The sequence below is a fragment of the Protopterus annectens genome, chromosome 2.part0 (genome assembly GCF_019279795.1).
Source record: "Protopterus annectens isolate FY-2018-M chromosome 2.part0, PAN1.0, whole genome shotgun sequence".
Lineage (NCBI taxonomy): Eukaryota > Metazoa > Chordata > Ceratodontiformes > Protopteridae > Protopterus > Protopterus annectens.
Genome location: NC_056728.1, coordinates 1,241,459,740 through 1,241,483,845, shown reverse-complemented (window position 1 = coordinate 1,241,483,845; position 24,106 = coordinate 1,241,459,740). Strand labels below are relative to the sequence as shown.

The following is a 24,106-nucleotide window of genomic DNA, read 5'->3' as shown; positions in this document are numbered from 1 at the left end:
CAAATAAAAGAATAAAAGCATATTTTCAAGCCCCATCAAGACAAAGAACGGAGAAAAGTAGTGCTATGTCTACATACTTACTATAATGGTTCATCTTCAATAAAAGGGCCACTGTAGCAATAAACAAAATGAATCCCTGCTGGAAATGAAGACATTCAAGCAGATTTCTTCTGTTTGTATTAATTTTCCTTGCACAGGTAAGCCATAGTTCATGAGTACTGGTTGCTGGTTAAGCTAACAATTGAAGGAGTGGTGATATTTGCCTGTCATGACGGGATTTACCAGTGGTATATCACAGAGTTCAGAATACTGGAACTTTTGGAGCAATATCCAGATGTGTAAGTTTGAAATAAGCTCTGGATAACCAAACATGCTCATGACTGAGAGCTGGGCAAGATAATTCCTTTGGTAAAAGATACTGAAGTTCTCAAAGATGATCTATAAAAAATAAATAGTGACACACAAGTAATATGTTCACCTTGCAAAGTTATGGCATTAGATGAATAGTAACTACAAGTTTAACACATGAACGTCCAAAGATCTGAAATCTACCCATGATAAATAACCGCCACCACAAAAAGGCTTTCAGTACAAATTACACATCTGTTGAATATGATGGTTACAGAAGATCAAAGTAATTTTTTTTTTTTGGTAATATGAAGTTCAGATCCCAATAGGAAATTGTTCTTCTTGGATATCTGAGATGCATTACACCTTTAGAAAACACTTCAGTGATGAGTTAAAAAAAAAGATCTATGATAAACTGCATAAACATAGACGTTACTGAAGGTGCACATTGATAAAAGAACTGAACAACTTAGCTTTGGGTGAAACATTTCATCAGTCCACCTGTATGACTACTGTGCATGAAAGAGAGAGGACATAGCTTGCTCCTTTTCTCAAAATGAAAACTTTTTCCACTTTTGAAGATAACATTTCAAGGAACAGACACTATTTGTGAGGGCCTTTGCTTCTATCCTCATCTTCCTGATATTGATCAATAAAGGACTTTAAGCAGTGCTGAAGGGACAAAGGGCATCCTCTTTGAAAGCTTCAAATACCATCCCAACAAGACAAATTAATTCTGAATTTGTAAGGTAGCAGCAGATTAAATACACACATACACACACACATGCACACACACACACACACACACACACACATACACACACACACACACACACACACACACACACACACACGTGTGTATATCTATCTATATATATATATATATATATATATATATATATATATATTTTTTTTTTTTTTTTTTTTTTTTAATTCATTGTTTCTTACAAGTATAATCAAGGAAAGCAGAGTTCCTGTGTTAAGAATATACTCATCTTTTCTGAAGTCCTGATAAAGGTACATATGTAAAACTGAGGCAGCAAGGTGGCATCTACAAGCTGACATGATTTGATAAGCATAAGAGTGAAATGGTCACCATGGGATGTGCAGAGCTGGAGTTATTAAGAGTATTTACAAAAAGTAATGAAAAAATTAGGCATTTACATGTTTACATTAATAATGCAAAAATACTGTGTGATACTTACATGTTGAAGGGTTGTGTATCCAAGAAGTGGGTGTTAGTACAAAATGACAGCAAAACATGTTTAGTTATGACTATTACCTATATTTTCATAACTGCAGTAATTTCATAATAGCTGTGTGACCTACAGGTGAACAAATGGTGTCATCTTATACAAAACATTAAGACACAGTGTTATCACTCCTACACATCATCTAACACAAATGGTTTTGTTGATTAATGTTGTTTTGAAATATTGTGAAATTATTATATGCATAATTTGCACAGATTTGGCAATACTATGCTATCCCCTCTTATCATACATTATTGGAAAACTCTTGAATGGGTGAACAATTCCCCTCAGTGATAAATTGGATCTGCCTGGCATACTTACCGGGTTATAATTTTTTGTTTAACCATGTACTTTTGGCAAACACAATACATTTTTTCTTTCATAAATCTGCAGGAACAAAATCAACATCTATAGACAAATCTTTGAAACTAACACCATACTAACAATTACCAAAGGAATATATTTTACATTTTTTGCTACTCATACCATTTATCAGATATTAAAAATCTAATGAAGTATGTTTTCAGTATAGGATTTCAGAGAAAAACTCTGAGGAAGCAAGTGGTTTCTTCGCTTAGAATATCTCAGGAAACAAAGGTGTTAATTAGTTTCTTGCTCTTCAGGATTAATTCAGTTAAAATCACTTATATTTCATTGTGGGTTGTCTTTTTAAGAGATCATCATGATGTAAGAGTAGATATATCCCAGACCCCTGCTAAACTGTCTTGTTTTGGAGTCAGGAGAAATTTGAAGTATAATCTATATGGTGTAATCTGGGAAAGTCATATTTCTGCAGCAGCAGAATTTAAGACAGATCCAAGAATGCTGCTCATTTCAAAAGGAATCAAATGAATTTACCTGTAGTTTACAGTAATCAAACCAAATAGTCCACAAAGCATGTGCAAGCATGTATTGACACCAAAATAAAGTAAAAAAAAATGTAACATCCAGGTTTCCAAAAATGTATATAAAACAGGTACCACAAATGTTGAATTACAAAATTCCACAAGTCAAATATGTATTATAACAGCGTGATATTGGTGGTCCATTGAACATGGACTCCAGATGACTTACCCAAATTAAAATACTCCTGACTATTTTTCAATAACGTCTCATTCTGCCAGTAAGGTTTGCTTTTACTGTTCTCTCCAGGCTTCAGCCCCCATCCTGGAACTTGGCCCAAATCTGCAAGAATATCTTGTTGTCGCTGTTGCTTGGTGATATATTTGAGTGTGATTCTTAACAACCTTAATGACTTTAATATAACAGAACCTTCTGTCCACCACAGCTAATTTAAGTTGCTGTAAATTTATATTCAGTACTTCAGCAGTACTGTCTATTCATCATAGTCTTCCATCTTCTTGTTTTGCCTTCAGTCTTTCCCTGCATTATTGCATCCTCCAGTGAATTCTCTCTGTCACTGCAATAAGTGGCCAAAGACAATGTTTTAGTTTTAAATTCCAATCTGGGATTGGTTTCTTTATTATTGAATGAATTCCATGGAATTCTCAGAAGTTTTCTCTGAAATCACAGTTCAAAAGAATTGATTTTCCAGTGCACAATCTTATATGTAGCTTAACTCTCACAGTTATGTGTTATTACTGGGAACATCATGGCACTGAATATATATCCCTGTGTGTGTGTGTGTGTGTGTGTGTGTGTGCGTGTGTGTGTGTGTGTGTGCGTGTGTGTATAAATAAATAAATTATATATATATATATATATATATATATATATATATATATATATATATATATATATATGTGGGTGTGTGTGTGTGTGTGTATAAAATGTGATGTCTTTACTTTTAATATCTTATCCACATTTACCTTAACTTTTCTCCCAAGAAGTAAATGTTTTTTCAGTTCATGGCTGCTGTCAACCTCTGTTCATACCAGCTCTTTGAAAATACAGTGACAGGGCTAAATGACATAATCTTATTTTTTTAAATGCTGAGTCATAAGCCAGCTTTTATGCTTTCCACTTTCACCTTCATAAACTGGCTCTTCTACACCTTTATGCTTTCAGCCATCAGAGTGCTATTATCTGCTGTATGTCTGAGGTTGTTAATATTTCCTCTACCAGTTCTGATTCCAGCATCTGATTCATCTAACCTAGCACTTTGTGTGGCATATTTGACATGTAAATTAAATAAGGTGGGTGACAATATACAGCCTTGTCACACACGTTCCCAGCCTTAAACTAATCAGTTATTTCAGATTCAGTTCTAATTTCTTGGTTGATGTAGAGATTACTTCGGAGGCGAATAAGATGACCTGGTATCCCTATTTCTCAAAGAAGATACCACAGTTAATTAGGGTCCATAATAATAACGCCTTAGACTTGTCAATAATGCAGACGTAAATATTTTTCTGGAGTTCCTTTACTTTCGTTGTTATCTTGAGTGATGTTGGCAATTTGATCTATAGTGGCATACCTCTTCTGAAGTGAGTGTGGACATCTGGCACTTCACAGTTTATGTATTACTGGAGTCTAGCTTTCAAAATCTTAAGGATTACCTCCTTACCATGTTAAACAAGTGAAAATGTGCACTAATTTGATTAGTCTTTATTTATTTATTTATTTGCACTGGCTTTTCAGAAAGGTCCGAATGGGCAGAAAGACACTTTAAATCAGAAGCTTGGGGAAACAGCTCTACAAAAATAAAATACTTTAAAAATTACATAATACACAACAAATACTAAAAATACTAGCTATTAGAAGAAAATACAAAGCTATACTACATAGCAAAAATATAGTCAATAAGCAGGAGAAAAGAATAATTTGTAGTTTTTAACAATTGTGTTCACATAACAGAAAAATATTCAAAAGCAGAAGGAAATAGCAATAGGAATGCAGTAGTGAATAGTTTTGTGGAGTTAAAAAAAAGATGTTGTCATTTCACAAACAAAATCTTACACTATATAGTACAGGAAATGAGTCAAGTGATGCCATTCAAGTTTATGGTATTGCTAGAAATGTCATTGTTTATTGTTTTCCAATTGAAGTTTAAGTCACCTAATATAACTCATTTAAACTGAGTGACGTCTCCAGGTGTTTCTGCAGTTACATCCTACAGACACCTCTAGGCACCAAATATTGTTCATATTTGCAATAATAGCTCTAAAATCATGCTACATGCAAGACATTAGAAATTTCATTTTAAAGCTTATGCAATGTCAGGTAAAGCTATATTAATTGTTCATATAATATTTATTTATATTGTCATAATTTTCATGTTTTTCAAAATATCTTAACCAAATAGTACAGACAGAACTACTTAGGCTCATATGAAAGCTCTCCGCAGGATGAACAAAATGCTGCTGATAGTATGTGTGTAAGTTGAGTGGTTGCTGAGTCATTTTAAGTTGTTTACAAAATATTACAAACTTAATACTTATTGTGTTTAATGTGATTCATAAAATCCATTTTAAGACGTAGAACCTAAATAATATTATTAGTGTTTGTGCTGAAGAGTTTGCCATTTACAGTTCTTTAGAAACTCCTAAGGTTCTAGAGATATGAACATTTGTTTGAAATTTGAGGACATAATTTGATTGTATCAAAATCTTAGGCTCTGCCCATATGAAGTTAAAGTACAAACTTACAAGCTCAACTGGATGGAATCAGATAATTGTTCAATGAGGTCCCTTTGTTGAGGCCCAGGAAAAGAATTCTTTAGCAACGTCAGTGTTGTTGCCTTGGGTATATATATATTCCTCTTATACATAGACTCCTGATGTTTTTACTGCTTAGTAAAGAAGTGAGAATCTCTGCATTTTTGAATGCAGGAATGTTAAAGGCTATTGAGAGAGATGAAGCATGTTTTATGGCCACGCCACCTACTTTTTTCTTTTTTTTCTGTCCAGTCTGAGTATATTATAGCTGGTGGTAAGATCTCCTCATTCTTTATTTGTTGTTTCAGTTTACTTTGATATCAGGAAAGTGATGGGCTATCCAAGCATGGAATTTTGGTAGCTTGTTTTGAATACTACTTACGTTCCCCTTGTAGAGATATATGTCTGTTGGCTTTGTTTTGTCTAAAAAATTCAGGGTCATAAGAGGTTTGGTGGTTATAGGAGGGTTTTGAGATAGGTATAGTGGGCTTGGGTTTAGATGCACATCACTTCATAGTTTTTTAGTCTGGCAGTAGTGGAGGTAGGGAAAGAGACACATGCTCCTTTAGTTTAAGGTTTAATTCTCACTTTATGGATTATGGGGTTTGGCAAAGATTTTTTTTTCCTAAGTAAGTGAATAATTGATGTGTTGAACAAATTAGTGACTGGAGTGACATGACAAAGAATGATGTTTTGCAGCTGATTTGATGAGCCAGAGGATGGTAGGTCATTTATGAAGATTGGAGATGAAAGGATATGAAGTGTGCTAGCAATAAAATAGAAATAAGTGTGAGTAACAATTTAAGATGTAAGCAAATAGATTGAAAGAAAGAGAAGAACTGTAGGAATGATTGTGTTAGGACAGGATTGGGTGTGTGTGAAAGCACAAGTGAGAAAAGAACTGACAGAGAGTGGGGAGAGTAGTGGTTGTATGAGGGGGTGTAGGGGTTTGTGTGATTGGTGGTATAATGGGTAAGAATGTTGGAAGTTTTATGGGAAGGAGAGCGGGATAGATATGATAGATGGGTTACTCAGAGAAATGTGGGGGCTGAAGGAATTTGTCTTAGGTTATGATTTGAATTTGAGTAGTCAAAGTTAAAGGTGTATATGATTAGAGAATGACAGGCTGAGAAGTGAGACGTTGAGAGACAGTGGGAAGAATAATAGTTTGGCTTTGACTCTGCTCTGCATAGCTACTGAAACTTTCCATGCTGATCTGTTAACTGGGCTAAACTCTGGATCTAGTTTCTTAGAGTACACAGTTGCTAGTTTGCCTTGTTTGTCTGCAAAAATATCAGCATACTCAAAAAAAAAATAGTTTGGGCGAAATTTGAGTTGTTGTCATGCTAGCTTACATTGTGAACTTGTTATTAAGTGAAAGCAGTCCCACTTTTAGACTGTCTCTGAAGCCTAATAATGACTGCCTGTGTCTCTTGGCTATGAAAAATTGCAAGTTGCAGCTGTTCCTAGCAGAATAACATGAAAGCACTACTGAGCCTTCTGTCTGAATCTCTTTACCACCATAAGCAACAAGCTTCCACACTTTATCAAATCAAGTTGTTCTGCAGCTTTTACTTTAGCAAATGTTTCTGCTGATATAACATTGCACTTTGAGCCAGTATCTACTTTGAGCTCTACGGGACTCCAATTAATCCAAACAGTGCAAAAGATCTTATTATTTGCCCACATGTCTACTGCAATTACTGTTTCACCAAGCACAAACACGTCATCAACATAAAAAGTAGGGTCACAGCTTTCTAATTGATCAACTTGCCTCTTGGAATGCCCTCTTTTAATAAAAGAATGAGCCTTATCTGATTTAAATTTTTTTTAAATGATTCCATTTATTGTAAGAATGACACTACTGACCAAAAAGGTAAGCACTTTTCTCTTTTGGGTTCGTGATTACCATCACACTTATGACAGTTAACTATAATGATGGGTGAGGGCACATGTTTTGACTTTACTGACTCACCCTTATGCTTCACTGAGCATGTGTGGAATTTCCTGGAAATACTCAGTGTTTCCCAGGTACTGTTACAGAACCTGCAGTAGTTGCCATGTGCTTGGGCCTGTTTCTTTTCACCACATGCTGCATACTATCAGCATGAGCTTTGTCACTGCTCCTTCCGCAGCTATTCTCATTTGTAAGCATACTTGTGTGCTTTTCTGTATATCTGAAAAATCTCAATGGCCTTATTCAATGTTGAATCATTGTCTGGAAGCAAAATCTTTCTCACTGTGTCATTATTAATACCAAACGCAAGCCTGTTCTTTATCAACACATTACATAAATCACCAAATCTGCATGTTTTAGCCTTATTTCTCAGTCAGTTATATATGCTGCAAATGTTTCACCAGGCTTTTGATCCTTTGTGTAAAATAAGTGCCTTCCCATTGCAATATTCGTTTGGGGGTTAAACATTTCTCTAAAGTTGTGTTTTAAGCATTCAGGGACTTCCCTTGTTTCAGCCAGTACCACGGTATGGTGGTCTTCCCCCTCCCCTGCAAACACAGCAGGTGCATACACAAATGAATGCTGTCTTTCAATGGCCTCTAAACCAGTTAATTATGTCTTTGTCAGAAAAAAGCAGCCTGTATGAAAATATCATATTCCTGCTCAAACACTCTCCAATTTTCTGCATATTGTTATCAAACACAAGTGGTGCAGGTCTGCAAAATCTTTCTGCCATGTCCACAGATTATAGTAAAACACAATGCAAAATGGCCATTTTAATTATGTACGAACAATCACACACACCAGGTACTTGTAATAATATTCAAATGCACAATAAACTTTGAAATCTTATACTCTGCGAAATATTCTTTAAAACAGCTGTACTTTGCAAAATAACTGCATTGTAATACTGCACACACTTGCAAACACTTTGCACACATCAGATACTTGAATAGCTTTAGTTAATATGAAAAAGTAGCACAAAGCAAAAAATACGGTCATTTTCTATTTTTGTACATTTTATGTGATTCAGATATTGTTTCAAATGTTTTCATAATTATTTCAAATATTTTTATGAATATATCGCAGTTTCGGACATTTTGTATTATAAGAAAGTCATTTTGAGAGTTCTGAGTGCTTTGTTTTATAGTTGTAACAAAAAATCTTTTAAGCAAGTTTTAGTACCTGGAACTCATTTTTTACCTGTTTTGTGAGTCATTTGAGGAGTTTGGATGATCCACTCTTGTATATTCCTCCAATTTTACCCAGTTGCCCCATGGCTGTAACTCTGGATCCCATTCTGACACCATGTCACTCTTATGTGCATTAAAAAGACGTTGAGGCTTGGATGTTTGTTTAAATATTTATTTATTTTACATTTGTTTACCGGGATAGTCCAACTAGATACATGTCCATTTTCAGCGGAGGCCCAGGGAGAAAAGCTCCAAAAAGACATTCAAAAAACTGTTACATTTTTACAGTTTAAGACACAAAATAAAACACGAATAAAAGGATTTTTACACAGATGTAAACAAACACAAAAACAGATACACAAATAAATTATTACATTTTTACTCAGATGGAAAATTCTAGACAGTGTTTTTAAGAATGATAGGGTATTGAATGCCTAGCAGGTTAACCTGGTAGTAGATCCAAGGAGATCATAGGATTTGTTTATTAAAAAACAACAAAGTGTAGGCAGAAGTCCTCCATGTGCACATGAGTGATGGTTAGAGTTAGCCTGGATTAGGACAAGGACATAGCCATCGTTTTTTTAAAGTACTGAATCAGACTTTTCTTGAATTGAGGTAGAGAGAGTTCAGATGTAAGATTAGCAGGAAGAGAATTCCAAGTTGTTTGCTTTTTTCCAAATAGTTTATTGTATACAAATACATCATGATGGATGGCAGAAACATTTGAATCTAAACAAACTATTTAACTAACTGACTGACTACATACTTGCATGCTCACACTCTGGCAGCTCACTCAAAATAGTACTCTACTCTTGCTTGCATGTGCTGACTCACTGGAAAGCTTCTTAAAGGTATATCACACACTCTGATCTACAGTAGAGGTGAGGCAAAGATGCCCAGTTATATGGTAGGCATTTACCATATCTGATGTGTGCAGGACTACAGTTAATAAATATTTTTGCTGTTTACAACAGGTAGACAGTAGTTTATTTAAATAAAATGTTTTGCTGCTTTTAGCAGTGTCTTCCAGTGTCTGTTTGGTCTGAGAGATCCTGAAACATTCGAGGTTGGTTATATGTTTCTGATCTTCTGTTTTGTGTGCTGTTCTTGACAGCTGTTGTGTTACATCACTGTTTATTTGGTTTACTGGACCTGGCATAGGGCTCTGACCATGTGCAATAGTGGGCATCATTTTATTCTTCTGTGTCATAGCACACATGTTTAGTGCACCCATGCCTGCTTAACTGCAAATAATAGCATTAGTCTAGCTACCTCTGTTCATTTCTAGACAACAGCTGTAGTGAAGACTACTGTTCTACCATATGGGAACCTAACCGCCTATTGCTTCTTTGAACATTTTCATGTTGCTATAGGTCTGTTTTGAGCGGTAAAATAATTTAAGACTTCTTACTTGCACATGTGTGAAGATATATTGTTGCGCTGTCATTTATATTTCCCCACACCTGTATGTGTTTATGCCTATACCTTTTGTTTTTCAGTGCAGGTGGAGCATGAAAAAAAATACTGCCAGCTGCCACAAGATACTTCATATGCAGTGGGGTTAGTGAGATCTATAGCCTTTCCTGACATATATCTGCAGTATCACCCCAGGGATATCATCACTAATGTCAGGTTTCTAAACTTTGTCTCCATTTTACAGGTCTCCAGGACCTTACCAGTGCTGCAGGTGTGTCAGCTTCAGCCTGCTGCCACATAGACTGAGGGTATGGCTGGGGCTGGTGAGCAGGGTAGGAGTGCATCTTTTGGGAAGGGTTCTAACCTATCCCAAGTAAGTAACCTTCATCAGTCACTAATTGTAGCTGCAACAGAACCTGATCAAATAGTGGTGGCTAAGGCTGACCAGACAATGATCCTCTTTTTCCTCATTCAGCATCCCAGCCTCACGTTTGCCGAACCAAATGACCAATACTATCAAGCCACCAGGCATGGCTGTGGGCATTTACTTCTATCTGCCTGGACCCAGGATCACCATCTACTGGTTCCGAGAAATGTCCTCCTAGGCTGGTAGACAGTTGGCAAATTGTTGTTTTCCATCTTACCCTCAGTTTTTTGTTTACCCTTCATTTGCCTGTGTATGTTTCTTTCTTACTTCGATCCCTTGAATGTCCATATATCTACCCCTGTTTGTCTATAGTTTTTCATGTTTGCCTGTGTGATGTTGCTGCATGCCGTCACCCACTACATCTCTATATAATTCCTTTCCCATTTTCCTTTTCTTCTCTCTCTCTCTCTCTCTCTCTCTATTCTCTCTCTCTCTCTCTCTGTATACATATATATATAAACATTGCTCTCTTGTTCACCAAAAGAAAAATGTTTCTGTCAATTTACTTTAAACAGTTTGTGCTATGTGTTCTTCAGTTTGCTATACCCCTTTTCTTACTTTCTTGTAGTGCTCCTTCCACCATTTTTAATGAAACAGTAAAGTGTCCAGCTTACTGGACATTAATCCACCACTCCTTACTACCTCCTGCACTATTTTTCCTTTGGTGCAAGCACTGGATGCTTGGCAGCAGAGGCGACAGCTTATGCTACCTGCTGTTTTTCTTATTTGTCTGCTCACAGATGTTGTAGAATGTGCCATGAGATCATAGCATAGAATGTCTTTGGAGACTTTCTGCTTTGTCACTCTATTCCATTAGATACATCCCCAAAGTACAGCAATCTGTGTTTTTGTACCTATCTCTTTAGTTATGTCGAATTAATGCTGCTATATGTCGTGTTGGTGTGCTGCTCTATCAATCCAGTCCACTGCCTTTTGATTCCTCTGCACATTTTTTCTTACCTTTTGTAGAGCTAATAAAATGCATCAAATGGAAGAACTGTCATTTAAAAATAACATTAACATTTATTTTATGTAAATGAGCAAAAACAGGAGAATGACTTTTACGGAAACTACTTAAAGCCCTGTTTAGTAAATTTTAGATAATTAATATATCCCAGTGAAGTCAATGCGGAAACACTAGACTAAAATAAAGAAAAATGGAAGAGAAATAGAAAAAAGGAACAAATTTGGGTCTGGTTTGTGTGCTACATAAACTATCATGTACTGCAAGATTATGGAACTCACTTTGTGATTCACAACTTTGCCAGGTATCCTGAAACTCATTCCCTAAACATACAGTACAAGATATTTCAAACATCACATACTAGACCTCCATATATCCATATTTACATATGCAGGCATGAGAATATGTGTGTGTGTGTATAAATATTATGGCTTCCACACCTATTCTCTGAGCAGAATCTACAACGAGAAAGGACCTATGACAATTTTGCGCCATTCCATGCATTGTTGACATGTGACATCTTTTTATTAAAACAGCGCAAGAAAAGGCTATTGTAGTCTAGCAGCTTTGATTTGTTTGTCATTCCATGGTGGTCATTAGCCTAACACAAACCTATGTGTGTGTGTTTTCCGTTACAGGTATGTACTTGATGACCAGTACACTAGTTCCTCCGGGGCCAAATTTCCTGTGAAATGGTCACCTCCTGAGGTATTCCATTATAATAAGTACAGCAGCAAGTCTGATGTTTGGTCTTTTGGTGAGTTGCTACTTAGTAGCTGTATCTTTTATTATGTCTATTAGCATTGCCAGTCTGGTACTTATGTGCATTTGTCATTTTACTGAAATGCTAAATGATTATTTCTGCAGCTAATGTTTTATCGTATTTGAATAAACATGGACCTACTTACATAACAGACACGTTGACACGTTAGGCACAGTTTTTCACAGGTTCTTAAGTTTTGATGCCCAGCTTATGACTTGACCTGCTGCTCTTTCAAAAGCTTCACTGTCATTACCTGTTGTTGGCATTGCTTATGCACTTATCCCAGTTGTTTTTGCATATTATATAATAATGATTTGGCTCATTTTCTTTCTCTTTTGAGTGACCCAAGTTCTACATACATAACAGCTTAAATATTTGTCATTATAATAAAGCAGAACTTAACTTTTATAACTACATCTATAATCACATCTGCTATGGGCCAACATTTCCAGTGACTAGAATGATTAGTCTCTATGCCAAGAATTCATATTAGTCTTCCCTAACTAGTCTGAACTACCATCCTAATCTAAATAGAAAAGTGACTTGTTAGTTTCTAGATGATTCCTTGTGAGAGCAGTCATGACATATTTGCCTCTGATTTATCCTTCATTCCTGTTAATATAAAGACAGACCTTCTCCTAACTTCTTCAAGAAAAAATACTGAGCAATTCAAGGATTGCCCTCAGACTTTTGTACACCTTGGTGATAGCAGTACAAACTGTTGTCTAGTTGTCAGAAATCTTTATGACACAGAAAACCCAAGCAGACCCTCAGGCAGATTTGTATCCTGGGACCTATGCACCCAACTGGCTTTTTTATATGTTTTACTTACTGTTCTTCATGATATATGCTACATAAACTACCATCCATACAGTGTATTAATATCATCTTGGTGAAAATTTGTGAAAACAGGGTGCACCATATAACTGTACTCAACCAGACTTGAGGATAAAATAAATTCCAGAAGTACTACTCTACTTTGCCTGCTGATTTCATCTCTCCATTTAGCTGTTTGGAAGTGGACCATGTTCAAGTGTGTGTGTGTGTGTGTGTGTGTGTGTGTGTGTGTGTGTGTGTGTATGTATGTATGTATATATATATATATATATATATATATATATGTATAGGTCCACTTCAGAATCTTGAAAACTCAAAATCTCAAAATTCAAAATGCTGAGTCCAAAATCTCGAAAGTTCAAAATATTGAAAACTCAAAATACTGCATCTCATAATATCGAAAAAAATACAGCACAAGTAGATACAGAAACAACTAAAAGACAAACCATATTAGTCTACTCCAACTATAAGCAGGAGGGCAACTCCGAGATCACACTTCAATACATTAAGATGAGTTATGTTGTTGTATAGCAGATTAAAAGGGGACATGACTCAGGTTACAACAGGCAGTCATGAAGCATGTAATTATATGTTTGCCATTTTTTTCTGTGGAGTGCAATCTCGGAGTTGACATATTTAAGTAGCAGGGGGTGTGGGGAGTGCAGGTGGAATTGCCCCCCTGCTTATAGCTGGAGAAGAGTAATATGTTTCTGTATATAGTTGTGCTGGAATATAGTAAGTGTTGGTGTTTTTTCGATATTATGAGATTCAGTATTTTGAGTTTTCAATATTTTGAACTTTCGAGATTTTGGACTCAGTAGTTTGAATTTCGAGAATGTGAGCTTTTGAGATTCCGAAGTAGACCCATATGCATGTGTGTGTGTGTGTGTGTGTGTGTGTGTGTGTGTGTGTGTGTGTGTGTGTGTGTATATATATATATATATATATATATATATATATATATACATACACACACACACACACACACACACACACATATGTATATATATATATATATATATATATATATATATATATATATATATATACATACATATGTATATATATATATATATATATATATATATATATATATATATATATATATATATATATATATCTAGTACATAGTTGTCAGCGTTACCTTGCAGAACATTAAGTGGATGTCAGTAGAAGTTAGGTGTAGTTTCTTACTCAGTAATCTTATCTTTAAAGTAATGAATGACAGGTACTAACCTCCACAGAGAAATACGCTTTTTGTTAGAAATCCTACTTATTTTTAAGAAATCAGGAAAGTTTCCAGTTGCAAAGACCTCTATTTGCCTTAGCTGCCATGAAAAACCCATTTAGCAAAGTTTCCTACTACCTGGAATGCTTTCCAAAAAAAAAAAAAAAACAATGTGTGCAGAAGTAACAGTCCTCCAGCATTTCTTAAACTGCTTAAATCTCACACCATGTAGAACGACAAAACTTTATTAGGTTGAAGGATGTTGCTATTTGTTTGTGATGCAGGACCTCCTTCAATAACAGCTGATATCATTTTGAAAATCTGTAAACATTTGTGCTTTTTAGGGAATATCATCTTTACCAGCATCATTTAAGTATTTGAAGTATGGCTAGAAAACTATGACTATACTTGCTAGGTCCCAATAAAAATTACCTAATGCAGCCATTTTCTTCTAAAACTTATTTGGCTTTTTCTGAACCTATAAGACTCAACCCACTGACAGCCTCTAGCTACCAGTGTCCTATGGAGGTGCATTAGTACCCATGTTCCACAGACTGGATTGAGTGACCACTGCCCTACCATTGCTCCCTGCACTTGTATGACACACCAAACAAATCTTTTTTGTATAGAAGGAAGTCTTTCCCTGAGAGGATACAAGCTTTCCAGACACAGCAGAGTGTGTTGAATATATAATGTGGCAGACCCTATAATTGCCTTGGTGCCTTTCATAGGGTTAATCATTAAATCTATTGCAAATTTACATCACTTGTAGGATAAGTGAAAAAAGCAAAATATCAGGTGAGCATGTAGTGCTTCTTGTGCTGCTGTTTAAACAATTTCTGTCAGTGAGGTCTTTAAAAAGTAAATTCATTTACACTCTACATACTGTTGTTTGCTCCCGTAAATGGGATGTGAGGAAGAGTTTATGTCACAACACTGAAATAAAGTGTTGATGGAACCAGTTCCAATAAAAGAATTTTACTGACAATCTGATTCATGAAACACAGAAAAAAAAACTAAAACACTTACCACCCCACACCATTACACTTGTGCATCTCTAATTATACCAGCACCAAGATTGCACAATAGTGCAACATAACCAAAATTTGATTACTATACTTTATACGTTCTACCTATAAATTTAAACAGCAAAACACAGACATGTAACACATGCAGCACCTATATACCTATAATAGGTAGAACATGTAACATATGTAGTACCTATACATGTAGCAGATAGAGCATGTAACATATGCAGTACCTGTACCTATAACAGGCCGACATGTAACATATGCAGTACCTATGCCTGTAACAGGTAGGACATGTAACATAACCAGTACTTATACCTGTAACAGGTAGGACATGTAATGCATGCAGCACCTATATACCTATAACAGGTAGAGCATGTAGTACCTATACGTGTAACAGGTAGGGCATATCACATATGCAGTACCTATATCTGTAATAGGTAGGACATGTAACATATGCAGTACCTACACCTATAACAGGCAGATATGTAACATATGCAGTACCTATATCTAAAATAGGTAGTTTAGGTGCTCAAAAACTTATGTAAACACTACTATAAGCTATAAGCTTTACAAGCAACAAAATGATTAATTTTCTTTAACATGTCACAGCAGACACAACTCCAATGCTTTAAACTCCATTACATATAAGATGCATTAAATGACTATAACGATTTTTTAAATAAGTTTGACTAAATAACAAAAATGCAGTATAACATGATACAAGGCTAGAACAAATGTTTGGTTCCTTTAGTTGCCTTTGAATTTGATGCTGATATCATTAAGGGTAAAGAAGCAACACTTTATAGATCTTGCATACCTTTAAAGATGAAGTTTCAAGATTTTGAAGTCAACACTTGCTGGAAGAACTTAAGTACCTTGATGTTCCTGAAGATCTGGATAATGCAGAAGGTTTGGAGACATCAATTTATAATGCTTTTGTTCAGCTGTTAAATCTTTCAGTACAACATATTGCAGAGGACATTCATCTGGGCTGTTGCTGCAATTGTTTAACCAGCTTCTTCAGAATCTCATTCGCTCAGACTAACTTTGGTCAGGTTTTTCAGGACTAAGAGCAGAGATTCCTTACTATCAGCATTGACAATGTTCAAACAGAACCTGCAACACAATTTTTTCAGATTTATCTACTGGTATAGTAAAACAATAACATTTGTGTTTGGTTGTTTATCATCCCTTTTGGGAATAAGACATTAATTCAATCTTTATGTTTTCTAAGTTGGAAATTATGTGGAAAGAGTTATTTTTATCATTAGAATTTGCTTTGGCAGTATTTTTTAATTCCCTAATACAATTTTTGCCCATTTTACATGCATTTTTTTTCTTTTTTCAACTACAATTAAAGAAAGCAAACCCTCCCCATTATTTTAAATGTAGTCCAATACATTTATTGCACTAGTTACTTTCCTGTAACTAGTCTAGTCCAGATACAGATTTACTGTATCCAGGACTGTATGTAAGCTTCTGAGCCTCCCAGGCCTTCCTGTGTTGGAGGGAAGCCTTCTAGCTTATCAGTGGGTGTGGTAGGCACTAGGTAGCCTATCTACCACAAGAGCAGTGGTTTCTGGCCCAGAAATTGTAGTTTATTGTCCATTTGGGCAGTTTTCCATCTCTTTCAACTTTCTGGTTTAAAAGCCTGTGTTTGCACTCGTTTCCTGCCTTTCCTGTAACTTGCCTAGTCCAGATACAGATTTGCTGTATCGAGGACTGTTTGTAAGCTTCTGAGTGGTACCAAAGTCTGCTGTGCAATTTTTCCCTTAGATCTGCTAGTTCTTTCCTCTCCAGCACTTTTACTAGCTTATTAGTCTAGCACTTTACTAGACTTTTTGTAGCAATTGTTGTATCACACAAAAGTGCTACCAGCACTAAACATTCTACAAGGAAACAGCTCCGGTACTCATTATTAATGCCCACCCCTCCAGGCATGTCTAAGGTCAGTTCCCTGTGCTTTCTCCTATTAACCTGGTGAACTTGGGCATCCTGAGGCAATGTAGCAACTGCCTCGTGTGTACTGACAACCCTCTCCTCTTACCTCCCAACACTAAGACTTGTGGGAGATGCACTTATATATCCAAATTGAAAGCCATGCACTCTCCAGCCAAGACCAAAATAGCTGGTCAAGAGGAGAAGGTCAGCATTTGCACCACACCACATGGAACACATAGCCCTCCAGAACACACACTGGCACTGCCTTCACCTAAAAATACAAACCACACACCCTCCTTCGCGGAAGCTCTCAGTAAAAATCTACCCAAACAGCAGAGACATCCAAGGCAGAAATGCACTCGACCACCACAACACAACACTAATCACGAGACACATGACTCTCCTAAACAGTGTGTCACTCAACCAAAGCCCCTAAGCAAAGCAGCATAACAAACACACTCGTCATAGGTGACATGATAGTGAGGCACACTGATGTCCCACTCACTAGTTTGAATAAGGAGAAAGTAACAGTCAGCTACCTGTCAGGTGCCAGGATCTACCACATAACGCATGCACTCAGGTCCCTCAACAACAATTACAAATATGACTCTGTCATTGTACATGTGGGCGTGAATGACCTGAGTCATACCTCCCTGGATTACATGAAGAGAGACATGGAGGAGCTATTGGATTATGTAGCCCAGGCGGGTATGACCCTAGCCCTGAGTCGCATCCTACCATCACCCAGAATGATACCACAGTACACACAGAAAATTATTGATTTCAGCAACTGGTTTAAAGGTTGCTTTTGGACATTTATCCAGACCAAATTGAATTCTTATATCATCTGAAAAAGATTTGACAACTTGCAGTTGTGCTTTCTGCTCCTCATCTGATGAGCTGTACAGTTTTAAATCCTTGACAAACAGAATGTGTGAAGTCTTTACATTTTGGTGTTTTTTAGGAGCCAGATTATAGCCTTGGCCTGATCTGCTAAGTAAACAGCTTAATGGGTTAAGGGTAAGGTAGAATAGCAGCAGTGACAGAGTGACCCTGGAATATCTGCCTTTGAATTTTTATCCTTGGGATAATAATGTGTCCTTTATCATGGCTTAATTGCAAAGTGGTCTGCCACTGTTTCACGGTTACTGTAGTGTAATCAATCAGTGTAGGGTGTATCTTATACATTTACATCCCCGTCCATCCATTCTGTGTTTTGTCTTTTTTAATTTCTCCAAGTCTTTTGGGTTTGTAATACCATGATGGGGCTGGACCCAATTCCTAAGTCAAAGTACAATGAAAGTTCATGAAATTAGTCAGCCAGTAGTGCTCTTTGCAGCAGTCACAGTGTGTCCAGTAATTACTTCTTCTCCAGTTCGTATTGAGTTACATGTATTGGTAACATATCTAAATATGATTGTAAATTCTTTTTTATAAGACCCAGTGCTCCTACTGCTATTGGAACTGTCTGGGTATCTTTCATTGCTCTCATTTCTGCCTGCAGACACTGATATTTTATGACTTCATGTCTCTCTGTATGCAAGACACTGTAGTCACTGGGTGTGGTGATTTAATGATCAATGCTACTTTTTTCTTCATTTCATGGACCACTATATCTGGTTTTCTAGCATCTATCTTTTGAACTGCTGGTAATGGATGATCCCATGTGATGTAGACTTCTTCATTTTCTATGATGCTTTGTGGCTCATGTTTCCAATATTTTTCGGCCACTTCAGTACCATAATATTTGCACAATCCCCAGTGCAACAATCTCGCCACATTATTATGCCTTTCAGTATACAGTCCTTCTACCATTAGTATGTCGCAAACAGCAACGAGGTGTGCAACTGTTTTCAATTCGGTTTTACAAAACCTACATTTGTCTGTTTCTCCCACATGTTCAATACGCAGCCCACTATCTTGGGCTGCCAGTATTAACCTTTCATCTCTTGGTTTGAATTCACCTCTCCTTAACCATTCCTGTGTTTGTTCCTGATCAGCATGAGGTTCCTCCAGAAGTTTTCTATACTTGCAACTATATTTATGCAATACTAATTTAATTTCATAAAATATCAGAATCTGCAGGCAGAAATGAGAGCAATGTAGAAGAATGACAGTTCCAATGATACTAGGAGCAACATGTCTTATTAAAAAGAATCTACAATCGTACTTAGATATGTTACCAAACCATGTAGGTTAGTATGAACCTATGAGCCCTATGTAACTCCATACGAACTGCGAAGGAGTCATTACTAGACACATTGCACGTGCTGCAAAGAGCACTTTTGGCTGACATCAAAGACTGAAACAATACTAATTTCATGAACTTTAATTGTACTTTGACTTAGGAATGGGGTCCATTCCCATCATGGTATTAGAAACCCAGAAGATTTGGAGAAATTAAAAATGCATGTCTTTTGGAACTGGACTCTGTATATGAAAATAAAGGTCACTGGACAGTCAAGAAAAGCATAAGGGTATATAATTATATGATGTCCCTAGTAAAAGTGATAAATAGGAATCCAGAATAGATGGAATCTTCCAGAGCCATCCCAAGCCTAACTCCAGCATCACCTGTCTAAGGAAAATTCTTAAAGTTCCATGAACAAACCATCTAAATGGGAATGGTGGAGAATTGAATTGTCTTTGAAACCTTTCCCTAGTATGGGCTTAAACTTAGTCTCTCTATACTTTGAGATGTCATCCATTACTTTTTCCAACAGAGACAAGGGATAACGTCTGTCAAGAAACATAACCTTCAAATTGTCAGTTTCTGAAAAATAGAGGCCGTTATCCAAGATCATACGTGATAGCCTAATAAACTGACCCCTCACCAATTTGACTTTCTGATGGTAAGGGTGATAACTGGAAAAATGGATTTATAAGTTACTAAAAATGTGCTGGTTTTTGATTTTTCTGCATACAGGTGCCTCTGAGGTTGGTTATTTGAATAATTAATGTATAAGGAAGGTAATTCACTAAGAGTATTTTACAAGTTGTCAGCTTCTATACTGTTGACCATTACCTCCCTAGGTCAATGTTCTCAGGTTTATATTTCCCTGGATATATTTCCTGTTATTTGCAGTACATTGTAAAATTGCACTTATCCAACAACTATGTTTACCTTTGACGTGTGTTTCTATTTTTCCTTATGCCTGTCATTTTTAACTTAGTATATATAAATAAAGGAAACAACATCTCTCACTTGATGACTTGGGTAAAAGTAAGAAAGCCCTCCTGAAAAAAAATAATATTTCTTTCTTGCAGTTGTTGCTTGTGTTTTTTTTCTTTTTTTCTTTTTATATATTCCTTAGGACTGATAGGTTTGGGTGAGCATCTTTTCATTGGTAAAACTGGGTATGGGGTTGGGAGGGTGGCCTAACGGTTAAGGTGTTTGTCTTACAAACACAAGGTGCAGGGTTCGAGTCTCACAAGGGATAATTGGCTAGGCTTAAAATGGCTCACAAGAGCAGTTAGCTTAGTACTAATCTATGAACCTATGAACCTAAAACTAAACAAAAGCCAACAAATGAGGTGAATTAAAACGGTATAAAATTGTTTTTGATTCTAATACATAAATCACTGGGAATGAAATAGTAGGAATTGTAGTTATTAAATATATTAATATTGTGTAATGCTTTCAACAACGAGGTTTTGCAGTGGTTATAGTTTTCATGTACTTTTTTAAGGATGGTTGTGTGATTTTTATGAATTATGAACTTTACACTAATTGTGGTCTAATGTGTTTTGATTTTACTTTTTGAACAGTGTGACGCATGTGCCATGTCTATTGAAGGATTAAATACAGAGATAACTATTCATTTTTATGTTACTATTAACACTGTCTAACTCAAGTTTATTGATCTAGCCACATTTCTTTGTCTACTTTTTCATGTTCATTGTTTCTAGGAGTATTGATGTGGGAAATATACACTGAAGGCAAAACACCATTTGAAAACATGGCCAATCCTGAGGTTGTTGATGAAATATCCAGGGGTTACCGCCTCTGTCGCCCGTTTCAAGCATCCCAAACTGTGTATGAATTAATGTACAGTTGTTGGCATGAGGTATGCATTATGTACACCCTAAATACCTGTTATTTCTAGGAGATAATCAATATCAGGGATGATTTTTTTCTTTTGTTTTTGCTTTATACACTACTGTTTTGTGCTTCCTTTTTTTATGAAGGAATGGTCTTAGTTTTCCATGGTTTTGGTTCCTCATCTTGTTTGTTAATGGTTTGTTCTTTTTTCTTTCATTTCACCACAAAAGTATACTGTTTGCTAGGACACACCTGAGTAGCAATGCTTCCCATTTTATTCTGTGTAATTGTTACAAACATACACACATATACAACACTCTTTAATGATATGGATAATAGTTGTCCATCTGTACTACAATTTTTTTCCATAACCTAGACAGAAAATAAAATTTCCTCAGATGAAGGCAAAGCAAGTAGTTCCTCTCCTTAGACATACAGATAGCACATTAGCAAGATTCCATTTTTCATGTTATCTACAAATTCAGAAAATATTTAGTTCTGTATTGGTGTAATAACTAATCAAAAATGCTATTTTAATTCTACAAGGTAATGTGTGTTTGTAAAACATGTACATACACACACACGCACACACACACACACATACACATATATATATATATATATATATATATATATATATATATATATATATATATAGTCCCCTAAACATGATCGAAATGTCAGAAAACCGATTCCCATATGGCCGAGACTATATGATCAACTTTTGAAATTTCGATCATGTAGAATGAGCATCTCTGTAGAGTGCGGAAGGTGAAGATTCCCATCTTCCACACTGTACTGCGATCTTGGAGTTGGTATATTTAAATTGCAGGGGGGGGTGTGGAGTGCAGCCCCCCATGGTGGGTGCAGGGCTGCTAGCAATGTGTAGGTACATTTTTTTTTCACATGTTCAAAATTTCAAAAGTCGATCATATGGTCTTGGCCATATGGGAGTTGGCTTTCTGCAATTTTAAATAACTCATTTGGAAGGAGAGGAACTATGTGTTTTTAAGTATCTTTATTTTTTCTCACAAGCTTTGAGTTTTGCTGCTGTCTTGGAAATTTATTTTTTTATAGATTTTTAAGGTCAGATTAGAAACTGGAAACTGATATATTTTTTAGTGCAACTACACCAAAATGTATGCATTATGTGCCTATGGTGTGTTCATAGACTACAGAAATAAGTAAACATGGATCTAATATATATGCCCATAGTCTGTAGAATATCTGAAATTGAATTATGTTATCAGTTGCTAAGTAAATGGTTGCAGTAAATAGTCTCTGATAGGTGTCATATCATGATTGTCTTAGAAATATTTCTATTTTTGATATCTTGAGTGAAGAATCAGGAATAATAATTTAAGAAGAAAAAAATACAGCTTAATAAGTTAGTGTTAACAGTCAGTATTTTATTATTATATATTATTTGATGGATGAGTTAACAATATCGAAATTTCACTTTTGTGAAGACCTTTTTAAGCACTTCTAGCTTGTAGTCAGTGAAGTCTATGAGGAATGAGCAGCATTTCTTTAGAGTTTCCCATTTATTGTAACATCAGCATATTCAGAGAACTGAGATCTTGGGATGCCTTTATGGTGGCTGAAGACAAAAAGAAATGGAAGAGGGTAAAGGAGCACTCTAGAGAACCAAATGTCAGAGTCTGCTGCTGCCAGTATTAATATTAATTACAATTCAGCTGATGGTATCATTATATTTTATTTCTTTGATGGCTTAGCTTATGCTTATGGGTGCTGCTGCTGTCAGCAAGGCTAAGCATTATTACCACAAATAGTTGACTGTACTGAAGGCCTTCAGCTATACCAAGGACACCACAATATTCTTTGTTTGATATGATTTGTGTTTCAGTAAAAAAGTACCTTTTATGGCTACTTTATGGCTGCTCTACAGCTGTTATAGGGGGAGCTTTGTAAAAAATCATTCCTTCCCAAAGGATTATGTGTGCTAGTGCAAGGGGAAAGGAATCTCTGTGAAGCAGAGAGAGACAAATTTAAAGAAGCAAAGTCCCATGATCTTCAGGTGACACTAATTAAGGTACCGTAAAATATGACATATTTTGACAAAAAAAAAAAAAAAAAAAAAAAAAAACACAGCTGGTTTTGTTTGAACTTCTATATACATAACTGAAAGGCCATTAGGACTTGTTCTAAAGCAGAGCTAACAGCTAAACTCTAAATTAGATCGGTATATGAGTTGTTTTCAGTTGTTTTCCATTACTTTTAATCACATATGTCAATATACAACTGATGGTTTCAAATTATTTATGGTTACAAGCAATGCAAACATTGGTGTGGTTCTCATTTGATACTGTCCTTAATTGCAATGGCTATATGTGAGAAGTGTGATGGACATAAACTCTACATTAACAAAGCTTCAGCATTTTCTTTTTCTTTTGTGTGTGCACATGTGTGTGAACATGCGATCTTATGTATGATGAGGAAATATGTTATGAATGTTTACATTGTTAATTATTTTTACTTTATTGGTAATTGAATTTAAATGTCTGTTTTGACTTTTGTGAGTCAGAATTACTTCTGCTTCATTGTCTTATATTTCTGCTTTTAAAGAAAACGAATTATTACTGAATAAGAAATATGTGATTATGTGAGCCAAACTTTCATTGCTTTTTATTGAATATTCAGAGAAAGATGATATTCTCTGAACAATTTTGAATATGACAGAGTTGATTATTTTTTTCAAATGCAAGACAATTATAATGTTAATGGCATGAATATATGTTTACATTGTTTTATACTATACAAAGCTTATTGTTATGATGAACAGTGTTTCAGATATTTTGAAGTGGTGATGATCTTATGACAGGATTTAGAATAAACGCGGCGCAGTGGTGCAGCAGTTAACATTGTTGCCTCACAGCAAGAGGTTCTCCAGTTCGATTCTCAGCTGGGGTGCCTTCTGTGTAGAGTTTGCATGTTCTCCCTGTGTTTGCGTGGGTTTCCTCCGGGTACTCTGGTTTCCTCCCACATTCTAAAGACATGTGATTGGAGCATTTCTCCCTGGGCCTCCACTGAAAATAGGCTCTGTGGAGCCTAGTCGGACTTTCCCGGTC

The 24,106-nt window shown here is 35.9% G+C and overlaps 1 protein-coding gene across 1 annotated transcript in view; it reads left to right on the top strand.

Annotated features, from left to right (window-relative positions):
• The window catches only part of TXK (TXK tyrosine kinase), a 693,943-nt gene that overhangs the window by 632,998 nt on the left and 36,839 nt on the right, over positions 1–24,106 (top strand). Inside the window, exons 13-14 of the mRNA XM_044061415.1 lie at positions 11,814–11,932; positions 20,885–21,042. Coding sequence (XP_043917350.1) covers positions 11,814–11,932; positions 20,885–21,042 — 277 coding nt within the window. The remainder of the gene's footprint in view (positions 1–11,813; positions 11,933–20,884; positions 21,043–24,106) is intronic.